Below are 19463 nucleotides of genomic sequence, written 5' to 3' on the forward strand. Positions count from 1 at the left end.
GATAGGCAAAGGGTTTATTATATTTATCTACTGAATTCTGGACATGTTATATTACGTAGCAAAGCTGATCTGTATATCCATGTCGAGAAAGAGTATTGCTCATACATATCTTCACTGACTTGTACATTTCATTTGGAGGGCGATCGCCTACTTTAGATCTCTCGTGGTCTTCATATTCGTTTCATAAAGGAGGAAGGCCCATATGAAAATCTCTTGTATCGCGTGGATGGCTATTTCGATATGCCTGAACTTTCTATCATGGCGGGCAACTGCCGCAACGTTACGGTACAGCAAAGAGTTCGTATCACAGCATCGAAAGTTGGCATGAGAATGAACCCCGTAAACATGAAAATGCGATCTCTAGTGACATGCATGGATCCAAATCCAGAGGCTCATGCCAAATTATCAAGAGCTAAATGAAGAAAGACATGCTTCTTGCATCATATTTAAGCCAAGCCAAGAACGGTTGCGCAAGATCAGCACATAGAGTAACGTTTTAGTTCTCTTTTTAGCAAATTAATCACACGAATGAGGAAATACGGCAATAGGCCGTAGTTAGGTACTGAAAGAATCAAAGGTATCCTGTTGCTTTTCAAATTCAGCATTGCTAAAGCATACAACCATGAAACATGGATTCTCTACATTACCGTCCAAGTTATATTCTCATGGGTATCATCAATATTCCAGATGAATCATTCGACATCTCTGTCATTTAAATTCTTCCATTGACTTGGGCAAGAAATTCACCACCCATAGATTGATGCATGCAGATCTCTCTCATCCGACCACAAGCTCCCCTGAAAGATAGCTCAATCTTTCACGGGTTCTGCATACAACGGGAAACCAAGCCTTTCTATCGCTTAACCCCAAGAGAAACAAACGTAGGAGGCAAAGCTTGCATGAGATCAAGATTCGTCGTCATTCAGATGTCGCGAGGGCTGAATGCAACGCTTCTTCAAGATATTTCTCAGCCGCAGCGTAATGCCTTTTCTTGTCCTCAGTTGCTAAAGCAGCAAAAGCCTTGTCCTGCAAGAGGATTATACATAAGGCCGAGCATATCTGAGGAATAAGATAGACCTCACTCAATACAGGTGAAGTGGTAAACATTTTTAGGCTTCAGCTCGAGTTAAAGGAGGCACAAGAAAAGGGGAAATTAGTGGGGGCAAGTCATGGAAGCTTCTCAGAGGATCAAGAACGAGCCTTGTTTTCTTCCCTAGTTTCTTTCAGTGTTCAGTCATCTCCACCAGTTCACCGTGGCTGCTCTGCTGGTGTATCCTACCCGATTCAGTGCCATCTGCATAGAATTTGCCAAATGATCAGAGAGGGTGAAAACATATAAGATGAATTTCTGGGGATTCATGTAGCATCCAGGCAGCAGCCCGCTCATCTCAAGATGCCTACACTCAACGATATCTCAATTTAGCTCCAAAGGAACTTTATGAACACCTAAAAGTGCAATCTGAACACAATGAGAAGGGTAATGCAAATGAGAACTTCTCTAGTTTTGTTGTTAAACTCAAAACCTAACTTCAATGGGAATCTGATAACGCCAGTAAGCAAAGGAATGGTACCTTCTAGTTGGCATACTGATGTGTGTATCATCGCTCCTTCGAAGCCATGACAGCCAAATTAGTTTTCCAATTTTCCATTTGCACCTCACTGGGAGCTACATCGACTTCACACTGTGTAAGTGTTCTGTCCAGACATTGTGCTAGTAAAACGTCGGGAATGCATGAGCGTGCAATTATAATCCCAACATGCGCAAAGAGCATGTAAAGATAGCACAAGAGAGACCGTTCAGCAAAATTTCATTCAGCATCTCAATCTGCATACATCCTTGCATCTCTCTTAACTCCCGAAGTCACAAACTATCCACAGCATACATACCACAGTTCCTTCAGAGAACAGGCAGCTTCTACATCGGCTTTAACCTTTTCAAACAGGTTAGTCTTGCGAGCACCTTCCGGGTGAAATTGAGGAGAGTCTTCGAATCCTTCTCCGCTTTAGCCCTCTTTTCCCCTACACCGGACTTCCTCAAAGAAATGTCCACCATTGCCACAAGGAAGCTGAAGTTTCCACACACGAATCATACTAATCCCGAAGGACAGCATTCAAGGATATCGAAGCTAATGCAAGAAGCCCTCTCACCTGCTCAGTTCAGCATCCCTTATGTTCAACAAGTTGGCAACGTTGGCTGGTGCCTGAGCAGAGGCCACAGCGTTTGAAACCAAACCCTCTTGGGCCAACACTGCAACTTTCCAGTATCTCTCTAGTCCCAGCAGCTGCATCTACAAAAAGTTCCAGATTTGAAGCTCAAGAGCAGCAACAGAAAACTACCCATCCAAGTTCTCGACAGCTTCACATCACTTTCGAATCTCGTGAAGTACGCGGGTCAGCATCATCATCTACAAAAGGTCACCTTGTACAGCATGGAATTCCGCAGAAAGGGAAGTCGGCAAAAGCCGAGAAGCGCGACCGTTTGAAGAGCAGTTCGAGCAAGGAGCATTCCGAGGGCCTGACAGCAGGGCCTGATCCGCGCCAGGCCCGCCTACGAACCAGGCCTTGGGGGTCGCCATCACAGCCTCGTTTCGAACGACGAACGACGACGCTCGCCATGCCACGAACTCGATCACATGTGGCTGTGGACGAGGGAGAAAATGGCGTGTCGTGGCGGGGAATCGAAACGATCGCGGGCCTGACTGAAGCATCCGAATCGGATGCGAGCTCCCACCTACTTCTTCCCCGCCCCGTATAAACGATGCGCAGGTCTCTCTCCAGGTTACCCCCGCTCCGCGTCGCGCTCCCTCCCGTCCCCGTCGCCGTCGCCGTCGCCGTCGCCGCCGCGAATAATCCGTCCATCCCTCTCCTCCGCCGTCTTCTTCTTCCTCCCCGGAACCGCTCCGCCGCTCTCTCTCTCGCTTCAAGAATCCCTCCCCCGTTGGGTATCTTCGGTTCCTGTTTTAGCGCATTTGGGTCCTCTTGGAGCTCGACCATTTTGACGTTGTGGGTTTTTCGTGTTCTTTCCCAGGCATTCGAGCTCGACCCAGAGCTATCGGATCGATGTCGAGGCCGGTTGATGCCGCGGAGGCCGCGGCGGCGGCGGTCGAGAGCGAATTGCGATTGCTGAGCTCCGTGGAGGACCATTACGGCGGCGTCATTGTGGAGATGAAGGAGGCTATGGACTCCGCCACCTTCATCTCCGTGCTCAGGGCCTCGATTTCGCACTGGAGAGAGCAGGTTCGAACTTTAATTATTGAATTTTCGCGTCGAATTTGAGTCCTTTATCCCGGTAGATTGCGTAGAGCATGTAGATGACGCCGAATCCCGGCCGGCTCGCTGTTATTCACTCATGAATGATGAATGATGAATCATGTTGTTGATATAGAATTTGCATCTTCTAATTTTGAGAGTTTCCTCTGTTCTGTTTCGGTTCATGCTACTGCTTTGTAGTGCTGAAGTGCCAGCATTTTTTGCAGGGCAAGAGGGGTGTGTGGATCAAATTACCCATTGAGCTCGTGAATCTGGTAGAAGCTGCTGTCACGGTAAGTGTCCTATGCACTCCACTGATTGATCACTGAACCAAATGTCTGATTGATGGTGGGGGGCAGGCAGGTGGGGTGGGAAAGAGCCGATTGCCACTGATAATATGTTTACCATGATTATCTTTACTTTCAGAATAAGTTTTCTGCTCGATGTGGTGATTGTCGTCTACTTTGGGCAGGAAGGATTTTGGTATCACCATGCGGAGCCGAAGTATCTGATGCTTGTGTATTGGATTCCACAAAGTGCTCATACCATTCCAGCAAATGCGACGCACAGAGTGGGCGTTGGTGTGGTTGTCATGAATGAGAAGGAGGAGGTATTCCTCCCAGTCTAAATTTCTGCGCAAGATCATCTCTCTTTGTGAAAGATTAAGAGCCCCTGTTTGCAGATTCATGCTTTGAATCATTAAGAAAAGACTTCTGTTTGTGAGATCAGTGGTAGCAACTTCAGCAGAAATGACCCACTTGAGTAGAACTGGTTTTTTGCTCTAGTATGAATCCAATTGTAAAGATTCTGAAGACGGCTGGAGAATCTCATGGATTAAATATTTGGATGCAATTTTATGTATTGTTTAGGGTTGGTCTCTGCCCTGGGTTCTTCTTCTTGCCGTCTCTCATTCGCCATCATGACATATCCACAGCTTATATTAGCAGCCTTCCAGCTCAATCACGTACTTCATGCCTGTTCTGTGCCTTCTCATCACATCCCTTCATGATTCTTTTCCTGAGATTCTTTTACAGAGTCATCATTAGTGAGCTTGTTTCATTTTCTCAAAGAGATGGGGGGAATTTTGAGGAATGGTGATGATTATGGATCCAACATAGCCTGTTTCTTTTTTTGCGGATGATATTCTCATGATCTGCTTCTAAATTTTGAGCCCTTGCCTTGATTTTACTCAGCCCACCTGTTGCTGAAGTTCCTACTGTCAATTCTTCAGAGAAGTTTCTAACTTCATAATGTTCCTCATAAACATTCCCATGATTACTAGATAAAATTGCATTATGTAATAGCATTCTAATCGGTTAGTTCTAAGTCATGAGAGCTATGCTAAGACACTATCCTCTAGGTAATTAGCGTTTCACATTCATGTGTGTACTCCATATACCATGCAGGACGCTGGATCATTCCTATTAGTTGCCACAGGGAGAAAGAGTTTTACTTTCCTTTGCCTTCTTGTACTGTAACTGGTTACAAAGAGAAGAGGCTGTTTTTTTCATGTCATTTACCCTTAGATTTAATCTGCCAGAGGAGCACTGTGGCTTTCTGGTCATCATATCTCTGTCCTAATGATGTCTATACTCTGATCCTTCAGAAAATGTATTGTCATCTTCTGTGTACATCGCTGTAAAACTTAGTGTGGGATTCACCGCTAGACTTCACTTTATATCTTTCATGTCCCATTCCAGGTGTCCCTTAATGTATGGCGTGATTGTTTCGTTTCGATTCCCGGAGGTGTCATCATAATTTTAGAGCAATGCTCCTGTGGCTTATAAGTAATTCTCAACTGATGTTCTGGCAGGTGCTTGTCGTTCAAGAGAAGAGTGGAATATTTAGAGGGACTGGCGTTTGGAAGTTCCCAACGGGTGTTGTTGATGAGGTCATGATTCCACTGCAGACTTGAATGTAGTAACCTGACTTCTGCTTGATTATTCATCTTTTGGCTTCACCATCTTCAGGGAGAAGACATATGTGCAGCTGCAGTAAGAGAAGCTAAAGAAGAGACTGGAGTGAGTAATATTTATGTGATTATACAAATGGCTGCTTAAATGCTGTGAAGATTTATGTCGTGTGGTTTCTGTATATGCAGATTGATGCTGAATTCGTGGAAGTCTTGGGATTTAGGTAAGTCCATTTCTCCTTTTTCTCCTTGTTTCAGACGTCATAAACTTACGTTCTTGGGATAAGATTCTTACTTTTTCTTCCTAAATTTCTTCCTTTGAAACTGTGCGACTTTATTTCTTGAGACATATCACACTCCCACCTGCATTATTGTGGAGGGTCAGAGCCAAACCATGGCCATTGCTGAATGGCATTTTGAAATTAAGATATTTGCACATAGCACCCATTAGCTCTTGTCTGAAAAAGAAGCACGTTACATTATGTCGCTGTATCTTGTAAAGAGTGTGTCAGGGCCTCGAAACTCCCTGGCCATTAACCAGATTTTGAGCAAGATACTACAATTTCCTAACTCTTCACTGACTATCCACAGGCAAAGTCATCAGTCGTTCTTTCAGAAGTCGGACTTATTTTTCGTCTGCTTGTTGCGACCTTTATCCTTTGACATCCAGAAGCAGGATGTGGAGATAGAAGCCGCTCAGGTAATCAGATATGGTACTATTGATATAGCTATTTTGCCGATTCGTTCTTCTTCGTCATTCTCGGTACCTTGGTAACTACCTCCCTGCTTGATTGATTGATTCCCCTTCTCATGCATTGTCCTCTGTGCTTTTTTGCCATACACTCTAACCTGCCAAATGTGAGCTGAAGCTTACAATTGGTTTAACTATTGATCCAACCAAAACAACATGGGGGTTTTCCAAGCTAAGAATTTCTTAGTGCAATCCTGCAAATGAATGATGAAACTGCATACAAAATACTATATTACAGCTGGATAAGCACCACTTATACTTACGCAAAGCATGCTAAGAGGATAAGCGCTGCGGTAATTCTCTAATATAGTCCAATGGTAATTCTCTTGTTGCCTTCAGTGGATGCCGTTCGAAGAATACGCAGCGCAGCCATTCTCCCAAAAAAACGAGCTTGTCAGGTACATTATAGAGATGTGCTCGGCAAAGAAGAACGGGAAGTATTCTGGATTGACTCCAGTACTAACATCAAGCTTCACCGACCAAACGAGCTACTTGTACTTGGACAGAACAGCCATTTCCGGCGCAGGCAGTAAGTAGTGGCGTGTTACTGTCATTAGATCTGAAAAGGATCATTTTTACTCATAGGTGCAATTCAACGTCGGAGAGGTCGACACTTACAATGACTTGATTCATTCTATTGAAATTGTTGTGTCGTATGACCGGAGACATTGTAACTGCATACATGCAGGAATAATATGCAGAGTGTAACAGTGTCTCTTACGGCATTGAAGCCCTTGATGAATAAGATTCATTACACGAAGACGGGATTTCTCTACGTTGCATTGTACATCACATCTAAGCCCTTATGGAAACCTCCAAGGTTCCATGACCAGACCTTCTCTTCATTGTCTCCCACATCAGTTCTCAGGGGAGCTTGTATGCAAGAAGGCCTGTTGCTTTCTACACATTGAATCATTGATGAGGATTCAAAAGCTTACTTCTGATCCCAGGTTACTAGGTAGATCAAGCTTGGCCAAGAAATCTTTGGCTAATCGCTCGGTATGATCTGATGGGTGATCTAAATTTGATTTCTTGGGTGAAAGTCTGTAAACATGAACATGAACTAACAATGTTGAAAAAGCGTAGCAAAATTGATCCGATGTGTGTCTAATACATTCGAGCCAAAAGCCAAAAGAGAAAACACATAAAACTAAACACCAAACGTCAATTATTTAAAGGTTAACATCACAAAAAACTCAAACTATACTCATTATGACACAATATTCCAAATTTATTTTTGTATTTTCCCAGTATTTACAAAAAGATGTACCGGTTTTTTTTCTTGTGGTATCTGCATAATATTTGAAAAAAAATGAAAAAGAAAAACATTCCAAATTTATTTTTGTAAGTATTTACAAAAGGATGTACCGGTTTTTTTTTCTTGTGGTATCTGCATAATATTTGAAAGAAAATAAAGAAAAAGAACGAAGAAAGGAAAAACAAAAGTTGGCCCATGCAGGTCTCGAACCTGCGACCTTCGCGTTATTAGCACGACGCTCTAACCAGCTGAGTTAATAGGCCTTTTGTGATGCTTATCCTTCTAAATTTTACAAATTCTAATCTTCTTGGTATGAAGTACATCTTCTATGAGACTTTCTGGCATGTTAGTTTTTCAGTTTTCTCTTTTGACTTGATCTTTATTCCTCAGCAAATAAAAGAGTCCGTGGTTTGATTTAAAAGATAAATGTGTGTATTCGAGGGAAGATGATGAACGAAAGGGACTAGAAAAAAGTCACGAAATGACATTTAAAGTAGACCGGCATATTAGTTATGGAAAACAAATTTAATTTTTGGATGCGTTTATTTTGTGAAAAGTAAATTATTTGAAAAATATTATCCTAAAAATAATCATTTATATCGCTTGAAACACTTAGTTAATAAAAAGTATTCTCATTGTCCGTAATAATTTACCTCCAAACATTTTCTTCAATGAAAAAAATATTTTTTGTTCATTTATTTTCATAAGCAATATAATTGATCATTTTTAGGAAAATATTTTCCAAATCAAGTATTTTCAGCAAAATAAACATAGTCTTTCTATGATTTTATTTTACATTTGTGAAATAATGAAGCAATATTCGCATTTCACAAAGATTTGCACTATACACATATGTATATGTATATATGTATGTTATATTTGGTCTTTATTTCGTTTTTGCTACATGTTATCGCAATGCATGATGTCCTCATGTCGTAATTACACAGTCAAGAAACCAGGAATCGCCACTCCATTCTCGGATCAGCAAATGGATGGAACCTTTGACTTTGCCGGTTGATATGGACACAACTATGATGATGAGTCATTTCTCCTTTCTCTAGGGTTCGCTAATCGCCCACATTGGACGGTGGTGATCCCCGCAGAGCGAGCCCTCGCCGGTCCACGTCAGCCCTAGAGGTCGTGCCACGTGGGCACCTGCTGGCCGCCCCCTTTGAAAATCAAAATTTGAAAATCGGAGGGGGGACCCAAGGATCAAATTTAGTGGTGCCCATTAAAAATGAGAGTATATGTTACGGGAAGGTGATTGGCCCTATGCTCTCCAGCACCACTTCCCAAAAAGATAGTGGTGATTTGTATGTTTTGATTTGTCAGCGGATAATTCTGACTGCTTAGTTGATGGAATGTTGATTTTGGTGGAAGTTTTTTTTTTTGGTCGAAAAATGTCACGATCTATTCTCACTTAATAGGAGTCTCACAATGCGAAATAGGACTAATGTCCGAACATAAAATAATGGAGGTTTTGGTGTGTCTTTTGCCCTTGTGGCCAAGATTCAACAAGAGCACAAGAGAATGATACTAGAGAATCGACACATTGAATCAATGTGTTCCGTCTTTTGTGTAATCGAGAAAGCTTTGATCGTGTTGTAAGTGAATATAGGTAGTGTATAATAGAACTTGATCACATGTAATTAGTTAAATATGTTATGAGTTGGAATTTGGACACACGAGGTTGATTTATAATATGTCGTATATTAGTGAATTTGGGAAAGGATTTTCTCGAATCCATGGTATAAAAGCCTTTTTCATGAATAACATTGCCATCTCCTTCTCAATTCTCACTTTGATGTGCTCAAGATTCAGTAAGCTTGATTGCCCACCATTATAGTGAGCACATGAGAATGAGACTAGAAATGACACATCGAATCGATGTTTTTCATCTTTTGTATATTTGAGAATGCTTTGATCATGTTGTAAGTGAATATAGGTAGCAAGTAACATATAAAAGAACTTGATCACGTGTAATCAGTCGAATACAATGTAATTTGGAAATTTTGGAGAGACATAAGTTTGGTTATAATATATATCATATAAATGTGAGTTTGGGAAAGCTTTCAACTAAGGAAAATGGACCTCAACGGGATGTGATAGGTGAAAAAAAAAAAGACTAAGACCAAAATCCGCCCTGAAATAAAATATCTTGATTAGACTCGAAACGTTTTGCACAGTTTCTGCTTTGTTAAATAGGAAAATGCATGTTATGCAAATGGAACGGTGAATCCACCTAACTTTTTTAAGTAATCATGATGGAGCAATTGGGACCCGAAGTTTCTATCTTGAAGTGGAACACTACCAGCATCTCTCCACCTCTTTGAATACGATTGAAGATTTTTAATGTTGACTTTGATTTTCCCGGTGACGTGCTAATCCCATACTTACACACATCATATCAATCAAAAAGCTTAATGACTTTCATCATGGTTGATATCCTAGCAATGAAAAAAATTATATTAGATAGATTAATCTCATGAACGTCGCAGTGGACAGAACCAATCACAATATAAAAACAAACATGAAATCTCATGATTCGGAGTTGGACCTATCATGTCGTCAACTTGGCAACACGTGGCTCTTGTAATTTTAAGACATTACTCTTGTGATAGCCCAGAACAACGAATTTCATTTCTTCACTAATAGGGTGTTAAAAGAAACCCTAATTATTATGACCGTGGTGAGTGTTCCATGGTCTAGAAATCTGGAAGTCTTAAGTACTCATCATGACATTTTTGGCCTACGGAACTGACAATCCGAAGCCACAAAGCCGCTACATTGATGTAAGTGCTAATTAATTCTGGTGCACAAGATCATAGTGGATGTTGAGGAGGCCACAATCACATAGAGTTCTCAAACATAATAGATATCCCATCCTCTGCGTAATAAATCGATTTAACAGCATTCAAACACGTCCATCTACGCACTTATTCGTGGAATCCGTTAATTTTTCTAAACCTTCTCTCTACCAGCATCATTTTCATGCCGAACGTGCGTGAATCATCGATGACCCACCAATCAGAGGAGCGAGAAGAAAACGATTATCTGAACCTTATGACGTCCGAGGTTACTTTTAGTAGGAGCTTTAGTGATCGATGTTAGCTAAGAAAAGCAAGAAGACATTGCCCACGAAGTTGGGATAGACGTATGAGATGGGGTTTTAATTAGTTGGTCAGATTCGGGAGACTACCATGTTGGGAAAGTTGATCCAACATCAACTTTGCATCGCCATCTCACTCTTCCACATCTCATGCGGTTCCAAGTGTCGATCGTGGCGAAGTTCACTGTTTCAAATGTTCTTGCCAAGTTCACCAACCCATGGAGATGTCTCTGGAGAGAGAGAGAGAGAGAACCTGGTTTTTTAGCAGAATGCGTAAGCTGGTGTTCTAATAGATAGGATGATAGTTGGGGCAGGCTTGAATTTACGAGAGAGAGAGAGAGAGAGAGATTATTGCATGGAAAGAAGAGCAGCTTGAGCTTGGTAAACGGGTGATCTGATCCCTAAAAATGTCTGCAGAATAGAAAAACAAAGAGCATGCGTAGCCATCGAAAAGTAGGCAACCTACCTACCTTTAACTTACGGTCTCCGATTTATGGCCTACGTCCATGTCGTATCTTGTCGAGATATGTATGCAAAGACACATTTGCCCCTCAATTTCAACCATATGCGAAAAAAAAAATCATCATGAACAAAAAATTCCATCTAGAAATTCCGGTAAATGTCACTTCCAGCGTGATCAATTGATGCATACATCGACATGTGATAGCTTTCCTCGCAAAACTCAAGTTCAAAACTACTCAAACATCCTATGGATCAATTGTCAAATATTAAGTCGTTGCTTGTGAAACTCATCAAATATCCGATTGCTTAATCTGGGCGTGTTCAAATTATCGATTCTCTACTTAAATTCTTTTTTTATTGTAAGCAATGTGATGTGATGATTATCTCTATGCTTTAAGAACTTCACCAAATTGTATCGAGAGAATAATCCATGTATTATAGTTCTTCTTCATTTAGTAATAGAAGTGTAATTAATGCATATCAACAAATTTACACTACAGTAACAATAAAAAAAACTTAGGGGTTTTAGTTCGGGAACTTGCCAAGATTACATGCTAGATTCACTTAATTACACAATACATAATCATGCCATTGCATTCATGAAAAGTGCATAAACCTTGCGTTCTCCATAACTCCTTGCATGTATTTTTAGACATTCTTTGAACATTTCCCTTCATGAACATTAACTCAATGATTAAAAGTATAGTGGAAATTTCAAAACTTGTTATGAAATCGTAATTAAGTTCTAAAATTTTTAAAATATATAATCAAGTCTTAAAACTTATTATGAAAGTACAATCGAGTTTTGAAACTTTCAAAAAAATGCACTCAACAGAAGAACTTAATTATACTTTTTGAAAGTTTAGGATTTGATTATACTTTCATTCTAAGTTATAAAATTTAATTATACCTTTAAAAAAAGTCAAGATTTCTTTGCGTTATCGTGATAAATTTTAGAATTTCCAGTCAATTATTTCAATTTTCAGACGGTCCAAGGTCAGGATTGTAAATTTCATATTGAAAGTGGCCAACTCCATATTTAACTTCCAAACCCTCAGCACTATAAAAACCAAACGTCAAGCCAAGCCTCTCTACACGATCTGCTTACTTCTTCTTCTCTCCATCCATCTTCTGCACGTCAATCAAAACAAAGCAAAGCGAAGCCCAAAAAACAGGCGCAAAGAAGATGACGAGCTGCTTTCGCGGTTGCCGCAACCTCATGACGATGCTTCTCTTCTTTATCAACTTCTTCACGGTAGTCGTGACGGCGGCGAATTCATCGGCAGCACCGGCGGTTATGGAGGCGGTGGCTGGGGTGGAGGAGGACCTGCAGCCCGAGCTGTCAGTGAGGAGGGACGAGATGGTGGAGATGGCGGGCTACGGAGAGGAGAAGCTCTCCACGGTCCTCGTCACGGGCTCGGTTCTCTGCGAGGCGTGCTTGCCCGGCGACCCTCAGCTTCATGCATGGCCATTGTCAGGTTTGTGATAAGCTGTGATCAAATTTCTTTCGTTTAATCATTCTCACAAAACTCCAACGTGCTAAAGAAGGACCTTTTGAGTATGTACAAAAAGATCGTAAAGTCGAAACGAGGGGTCTCAAATCAGATAAAGAGAAATCGGGTCTAGCTCGTTTCACATAGACATAATTCGAATAAGTCGGTTCGGCTCGGGCTATAAGTATCAATTGTATAGATTGGCCACAACGAACGTTTGGAATCGATATCTCGTTAGCTTCTATATGTTTCAGATTAAAAGCAGTTTCAAACTTATAAAGAATCCAGAGATGGGAAGGAGGAGATGTGGGGAAGGCAAGAAGACGAGTTTTTCTCTTTCCCATTTTCTTGTGTGAACTTCTGCGACAAAGCTAGCTTTTTATACATTGAATCGCACGTCTCGTTCTTGTCTTGGCCTCCCTGGATTTAGACAGCCCTAGGCACCATTCACTTCATGGTTCGGTCATTTTTGGGAATAATTTATGCTGAATTTGTCTTTGGGTCGGAGTCCGAAACAATGAAAGAAATGAAAATGATTCTGAGCGAAACAGTCCTGTGAAAAAATTGGAATTTACCCTGCATGGGCACCGGGATCTCGGGCTCAGCCTTTGTGGACCTGGGCCCAGCCACCGATGAACCGGGTCGGGCCTCAATGGACCTGGGCTCGGGCGCAAGTGACTTGGGTGCAGGTGCTGAGTTCCCGGGCATGGGCACCGGTTTACTGGGCACTACTTGAGACCCGGCCGTGGCCACCGAGGACCCGGGCATAGCCATTGGGGTTCCCTTGATGGAGGCCTACTATGCCCGCGAGAATCATGACAGAGGGACATGCCATTCTACCCCTGAGCATTCGCTTACATTACAGTCTAATTGGGACAGAGCATTGTCGATATAATATTAACGTAACAAGCATGGAACTGATGTCTTCTCACCTTCGAAACAACCTGTGCAGGTGCTTCAGTGGCCGTCAATTGCCATGGCGATGATAAAGAAAGCAAATCTAGCCGAATTCACGGCTTGACAGATGAAAATGGGGACTTCTTCATTGATCTTCCTTCAGAGCTCCACGCCGTCCCCAACCTGAACAAGAGATGTTCGGTCAACCTCGTTCGAATGCCGAGGAACTCGCTCTGCCGACCGGCACATATCAGAAAGCACAAGAGAGTGAGGCTTTCTTCGGTTGGGAATGGGATCCGAACTTATGAGGCGGGGACAATAAGACTTCTGCATTCAGCAGCCGAGCCTACAGAAGCATGCATGAAGACATCGAGCAGCCCCACAGAAAGCTATTTAAATTAAGCATTCCGACACCTGAGGACACGGCTCATTCGATGGCGCTTCAGTCACATGTTGAGCTAGTGGTCTTGCAAACTTCACACAGTTTACTTGTAAAATAGAATTCAGAGAACTAAAATGATCCAGAAGAAAGAGTTGCAGAAGGTACATGGCCCAAAGAAACAGAGGGAGTGTGAATATCGCGTTGGGTTTGTGTGCGTGTGAGTATTTTTATAGACCGGTATGCTAATGGCAAAAGAGGTTCTTATCTATGTCCAAGGTGACATGAGTCACACAAAGGCTGAACATTGATGCAAATTATAAATCAGAACCAAGACCTGATAATGGAGTTTCCCTTGCTACAGCAATTTGCAATCCTTGCGTACAGATTCTCTATTTTCCTCCAAATCAAAATGACTGAAAACTTCGAATCTCAATTCAGTTGAATCAAACAAAGACATCAGTGAAACACCCGTCTCCCGATCACAGCAAATGAACTCACGAGCTCTTGGCAGCTTTTACAGAACCAGAAGCTATGAATCTAGCAATGTCGGCACAGCAAGAGAGCTTGTCTGCTTCCTCTTCAGGGATTTCGATGGAGAATTCCTGCTCGAGAGCCATGACAAGTTCCACCTTGTCTAAGCTATCCAGGGACAAGTCTTTCTGGAAATCCGAAGTTTCAGTCACCTGTTCGATATTGTATTAACAAACGTCAAGCTCGAAAGGCAAAATTAACTTAAATTGAGGGGAGGGGACTTCAATTAGACCAAAGCTTCACTTCACTCAGTGCTGCTTCTTGCTGATACACAAAAAAGTCATAGTCCAAGAGCAACCGCTATAAACAAAAAAACCGAATGAAAGAGAGAATTAACGACCTTACTAGCATCGATCTTATCGAATTTTTTCACAAGCCTGACCACTCTATCAACTATCTGATCCGGGCTATGAGTTGTCGTCGTGCACATCAGCCGGGTCAGTTGCTCCATTACACTTCCATCCTCGGCTCCAAAAGCACGTGTTCCAGCAGAGGCCCTCAACCTGATGTGCCTCAAGATGGACTGCTTTATACAGTTCATCCTATCGCAAGCAAGAGAAAAAATGCAACCTTCATCAAAACCTTGGCGAAGAATTCAAATGGCACGAAGGATAATATAAGGTCATACACATAAAAACCCGAAGAAAAGAGAAGAAGGACTGAGTGTAGACAGAAACAAGTCCACCAAGGCCGAAAGTTTTTTGAATGCATCTCAAACCTAGGCTATGAATCGGCGTAAACTCGAGCAAAAACCAGCAATTCCAACTTCAAGTTAGAGACTTTACACTAAATTTGTTCTCCAGAATCAAAATGCAGCTATCTAAACCTTGAAATGCACAAGACCCTTCATTCCCCGCGAGTAGAATTCGACAATTTAAGGCCGTGGCAGAAGGCCGAGTGATTACAAGACCCGAAATTTCCGGGAAGCTTCGATACAAAACTCCCAGGAAGCATGTGGTGCTGCAGTACAAACTACAAAATTACAAACAGAGACCATTTGACAGGAACAAACAGTCCAATGAATTGATCAAGAGCACCGGTCCCGGAACACCAAATGCATCGGAAAAGCTTGTTAGAAGATCATAGAGGTAAAGTAAGCAAGAACCTAGCTGACCCAGAAGAATGGGGAGCGCTCCTGTGGTCGCCGCCGGGGCCCGCGCCGCCTAGGTGTTCGACGTATTGCCGGACAGAGAGATGCTGACCGCTTGGACGCAGGCGGATGAACTGTTCTCGGAAATGTTCCCCAATGCCCTGATAAGAAAGTTGCCTGCTTAACTTTAGGTGCTTAGTGGAAAATAATAATAATAATAATATTATTATTATTATTATTAAATAAATAAATAAAATGATTGACTAGCATATATATATTTTTAAGATTTACACTAGCATAACGGGCCCTCAAGGCAAGGAAAAATATGGCGAATTAGGACATCGAAAATACATTTTATTTTTACAATTTTTCTATTTTTCCTTTGGTATTTTTTTCTTTTTCAACTCTAGGTTAGCGAGGGCTAGTAATGCTTGCTTGGTTCTTCGCAAGGCGCGGAGGCTCTCGCCTAGACTAGCTGAGGGTTGGTTGATGACCTTATCAGCCTAAGATTGGATAGAAGATAAAAGAAAAGAAAATATCAAAAAAATTATGAAATTTGCAAAAATTATCAACATTAGTATTAACTGTGTACGGAAGATGGTCGGTGTTGAATAGATGGGTACGTTAGCAATTTTTTTATTAAAATTGGTTGGAATGACTAAATTAATAAATTATTAAAAAATTTATAACTAAATTGATACAATAGAAAATGCTTAGAATTGAATTATCCAATGTACAATAGGTATAGAATTTTTTTTTTAATAATTTTCCTAGAGCTTTACTGTTTCACTATTTATTTCGCTTATGCCGAACAATGACTTCTTCATGATTGATTAGTGTGAGAGCCTGCTTTAGCAACAACCTCCAAATACACACGGTTAGAATTTATTTTCGTGTTGTCTATTGACCTTACATAAATTGAAAAAAAAAAAGGGAAATTAACCAAAATTGAGTAAATTTTAGTGTTGGCAATAAGGGTAAGCAGTTTCAAGTTCTGTATAAGTTTCACCTAAAACCTAGAATCTACCCACTAAAATATAGGTTCTTTATTTTTGGAAATTTAAAACCTATCTTGCATACTTTGAAACCCAAAACCTATCATGTCACAAGTTTCAGGGTTAATTTTAGATTCTACCCAAGTTATAGCTGTTTTATTAATTAAATGATTACAGTAAATCATTACCTTCAATGACTATCACTTGCTATTACAATTCATTAACTATAACTTATATTTAGACACATGAATAATATGGAACATTAACAAAATAAAAATCTTAGTCATAAAATGGAAGTTCAGGCTGGCGGTTCCAGATTATATACCCATCATTGGATATCATAGAATATTGGATGTCGCGACCAATTTTTCGGGGAGTTTGAACCACTTAGGGTTTGGCTAATGGATTGTTAAGCCTAGACTTAACTTGGGCTCTCCCAAGCCCATACCAATTCGCGACTTAGGTTTAAGTTCTTAACATGCAATTGAATTTTAACTAGGAGTCGCCACTAATCTATTTTTGGTAGGTCGATTAGAAACCCAAGTAAAATAATGGGAGAATTACTTTACTTCTACGAACCAGAGACTATGGGTACGGGGACTTGATTACGCTAGATTTCTCTAACGCCCTTTCGGTACCATTTCTCTTATTTAAAAAAAAAGGTTTTGCAAGCAGCTTGAATTGATTTTAAACTAATTCCCTAACATGTGAGGTGTTCATGCAGGTGTGCGAGGTGTTCATGGTGCGCAAACCACCAATTTAACACCCAAGTAAAGCAATAAATAAATTGCGGGACTTACCTCAAAGCAACGAAAGCATCTGCAATGTTAAATTAAAATCCACATCAACAACCCTAGATATGGTTTCTAATTAACACGCAATTTTTGTTTTGTTTTCACTTAATTAATGAAAATCATGCAATATGCAATGCAATATTAACTAAATGACCTAATCCTAATGACATGTAATTTCTAATTAAATGGGCCTAGCAAAAATCACTAAATGACGTGCATAGTATGAACCTAATTCTATAAAACGTGCACATGATTTTTATTTTCCTAATAAGTATGCAATCTATCATAATATGCAATGACGTGCAAAAATGTCCTAATTCTAAATTTTTTATGAAATTCGAAATTTAAAATTGCCAAATAATTAAACATGCAATTTAAATTAATGAGAAGAAAATATGATATCCTAAATTAATGTTTTTGGTCTTTTTATTTAAGAAATTCGAAATAAATTTCCTATCCTAAACATGCAACATAACATTAAAACCAGTAACATCCTAACATGCATTTAACCTAACTCAATTATTATTATTTTTTTTTTGGGTTTTTCCCTTACGGGAGCAATCAAATAAAGGCATCGAGAATAGCACTGCAACAAATCAAGCAAGATATCATCCATGTCCATTTAATTTTGGAAATAAATTGACGAATCGTATCTCGCGCATGAGATCGGATCGGTCAATTTTTAAATAAAAACCACGAATCGTATCTCGAGCGTGAGATCGGATTGGTGATTTTCCGTGCGATTGCGGGTCGTATTTCGAGCATGAAATCGGACCATCAATCATATGCACATTGCGGAATTAGGAAGATTTCCTAATTTAGAAGACTACTCGAGTTGCGAATATCGGTCATGTGCATCAACAAACATATCAAATAAGGAAACGGAATTTTCGGAAATTAAAATAATCAAAATTTTTACCTATTCCGAATATTAATTTCCAATTTGGACTTTGCGCAATTGGACCGGGATCGCAACCGGCGCTTCGGGTGGGACAGCGATGGGCGGTTTATGGCCAATGAACCTACAAAGGCAGAACTTTTACGGGATGGCCCGGCTCATGGATGAACTCGCGATAGGCTCGGCACGGCGTTAGGAGAACAAGTTGTCTCGTGGTGGATCACAAGTGGCTCATCAATGTCTTCAGTTCGTTGAGGCACGTCGACAAAGAAAGGACAAGGACGGCAAAGCAGGTTTGCTCGGCTTGCGATTGTTGACCCACGGTGGACGTAATTTACCGAGACTGGGACTCGCATTGAGGATCTCCGTGAAGCCTCTTGGGATTTGTTAATACTCAAATGTGGGGTCTCTCCTTGGTGTTTTCTACAATGACGAGGATGTGGGCAGAACCTGAAAAAAAGAATTAAGAAAAGAATGTTAGTGGAATGCAAATATGTGATATTGATGAAGGATCGGCTTCCCCTTTCTTGTCCTTTTGGCAAAAAGCTTCCTCTGCTTCTCTCGCCTTGGACCACTCCAGACAAAGAGCACCGCTTCAAAGGCTTCTCTTCTTTTTTTTTTATGCTTTTGGTCACTCTCGTCCTCTCTGGATCGGCGATTGTGGGCAATTGGCAACGACAGGATCGTGGCTGCTTGAATCAGGAACGTTGTATGGGATGACTTGTAGGCGAGGCAGAACAGGTGGCCTTTGATGATGAGTGAACGCGTCGAATTGTGGATTGATCCTTTTTGCCCACACGACTGAATTTGGAGTTCGGACTTCACCACGTTGGCTCGACATCTTTTGCAAGTCGAGAATGGATCTTCTGCGGAATTGTCTTCTTTGACTGGATAATATTCAACTTGAATACTTTCGGCAAGAGAACCTCTCCTGGGACTGCTGGAACTCAACGATGAGGGTAGAGCTCGGGGCACGTCGGGACAGCAGCTCGAGCAAGGCTTCACGGCTTCGTTGTTGACGAGGAGGCGCGGCAATGGTCACCGTCTCATGGTGCACGCGATATGAAGCTCAGCCGTGGGGTTAGCAAGGTTGCAGCCACGTGATGCTTGGCTGAACATTCCTCTCTCTCACATGTGTTTCTCTCTATATTGTGGCCGTATATTCAATGTGTGTGGCCCTTCACCGAAACCCTACGCGAAAACCTTTTTATAGGCTGAAGATTAGGTTTTATTTTCCTTTTCAAATCAGCATCCGCGAAGATTTCTTTTCGCACGCAATATCACTTTTCTTTTTTTTCCACATCTCCTGATTTTATCACCTAAAGATAAGATTGCAACCCGATTTTCTTAAATTCCAAAAATCCACCGTAATATTATTTCAAATCTCAATTTAGGTAATTCTTGTCATTAAAAGAAAACAGGCTCAGGCCAATTTACTTGCTTCGTGGGCTTAGTCCGACCTCGCCAAATTAAAGCTTAGAACTACTAAATCAAACCCATTTGTCACCGACCCAATGTAAATGCAAATTAAGAAACAAATGCACCTAAAACTATATGCTATGCAATTAACTATTTTTTTCGGAATAAAATTAACCCTTAATTTTTTAATGCAATAAATGACTAAGCGGGTCACCAAAATTTA

At 41.0% G+C, this 19463-nt stretch overlaps 3 protein-coding genes, 1 non-coding gene and 1 pseudogene across 8 annotated transcripts; 2 read left to right on the plus strand and 3 right to left on the minus strand.

The window, feature by feature from the left end:
* Positions 1-681: 681 nt before the first annotated feature.
* Positions 682-2522, minus strand: LOC104447516 (annotated as a pseudogene).
* Positions 2523-2616: 94 nt separating this feature from the next.
* On the plus strand, positions 2617-6687 carry LOC104445588 (nudix hydrolase 2). Of its 2 annotated transcripts, none has more exons than XM_039304165.1 (9): positions 2617-2937; positions 3029-3237; positions 3477-3542; positions 3722-3859; positions 5063-5140; positions 5220-5270; positions 5351-5385; positions 5753-5861; positions 6252-6687. In XM_039304165.1, exons 1-9 carry the CDS (start codon positions 2718-2720, stop codon positions 6447-6449), a joined length of 1104 nt encoding a protein of 367 aa, XP_039160099.1. In that variant the 5' UTR covers positions 2617-2717; the 3' UTR covers positions 6450-6687. The 2 variants fall into 2 exon arrangements, with proteins under 2 accessions (XP_039160099.1, XP_010057792.2); XM_010059490.3 differs by having other exon boundaries at positions 2631-2942.
* A 672-nt stretch (positions 6688-7359) lies between these two features.
* Positions 7360-7433, minus strand: TRNAI-AAU. Its single transcript has one exon. It is a non-coding gene; the product is annotated as a tRNA-Ile (tRNA).
* Positions 7434-11816: 4383 nt separating this feature from the next.
* LOC104445586 lies at positions 11817-13679 on the plus strand. Its single transcript, XM_010059487.3, has 2 exons — positions 11817-12219; positions 13187-13679. Exons 1-2 carry the CDS (start codon positions 11928-11930, stop codon positions 13531-13533), a joined length of 639 nt encoding a protein of 212 aa, XP_010057789.2. The 5' UTR covers positions 11817-11927; the 3' UTR covers positions 13534-13679.
* On the minus strand, positions 12707-15290 carry LOC104445587 (acyl carrier protein 3, mitochondrial). Of its 4 annotated transcripts, XR_005547284.1 has the most exons (4): positions 15150-15290; positions 14385-14586; positions 13167-14196; positions 12707-13076 (listed from the first exon to the last, which is right to left on the minus strand). XR_005547284.1 is itself a non-coding variant. In XM_010059489.3 (3 exons), exons 2-3 carry the CDS (start codon positions 14583-14585, stop codon positions 14008-14010), a joined length of 390 nt encoding a protein of 129 aa, XP_010057791.2. In that variant the 5' UTR covers position 14586; positions 15159-15281; the 3' UTR covers positions 13812-14007. The 4 variants fall into 4 exon arrangements, 3 of the variants coding, with proteins under 3 accessions (XP_010057791.2, XP_039160096.1, XP_039160097.1); XM_010059489.3 differs by lacking the exon at positions 12707-13076 and having other exon boundaries at positions 13812-14196; positions 15159-15281; XM_039304162.1 differs by lacking the exons at positions 12707-13076; positions 15150-15290 and adding an exon at positions 14830-15125 and having other exon boundaries at positions 13812-14196.
* Between the last annotated feature and the right edge of the window lie 4173 nt (positions 15291-19463).

The sequence above is a fragment of the Eucalyptus grandis genome, chromosome 11 (assembly GCF_016545825.1).
Source record: "Eucalyptus grandis isolate ANBG69807.140 chromosome 11, ASM1654582v1, whole genome shotgun sequence".
Taxonomy (NCBI): domain Eukaryota; kingdom Viridiplantae; phylum Streptophyta; class Magnoliopsida; order Myrtales; family Myrtaceae; genus Eucalyptus; species Eucalyptus grandis.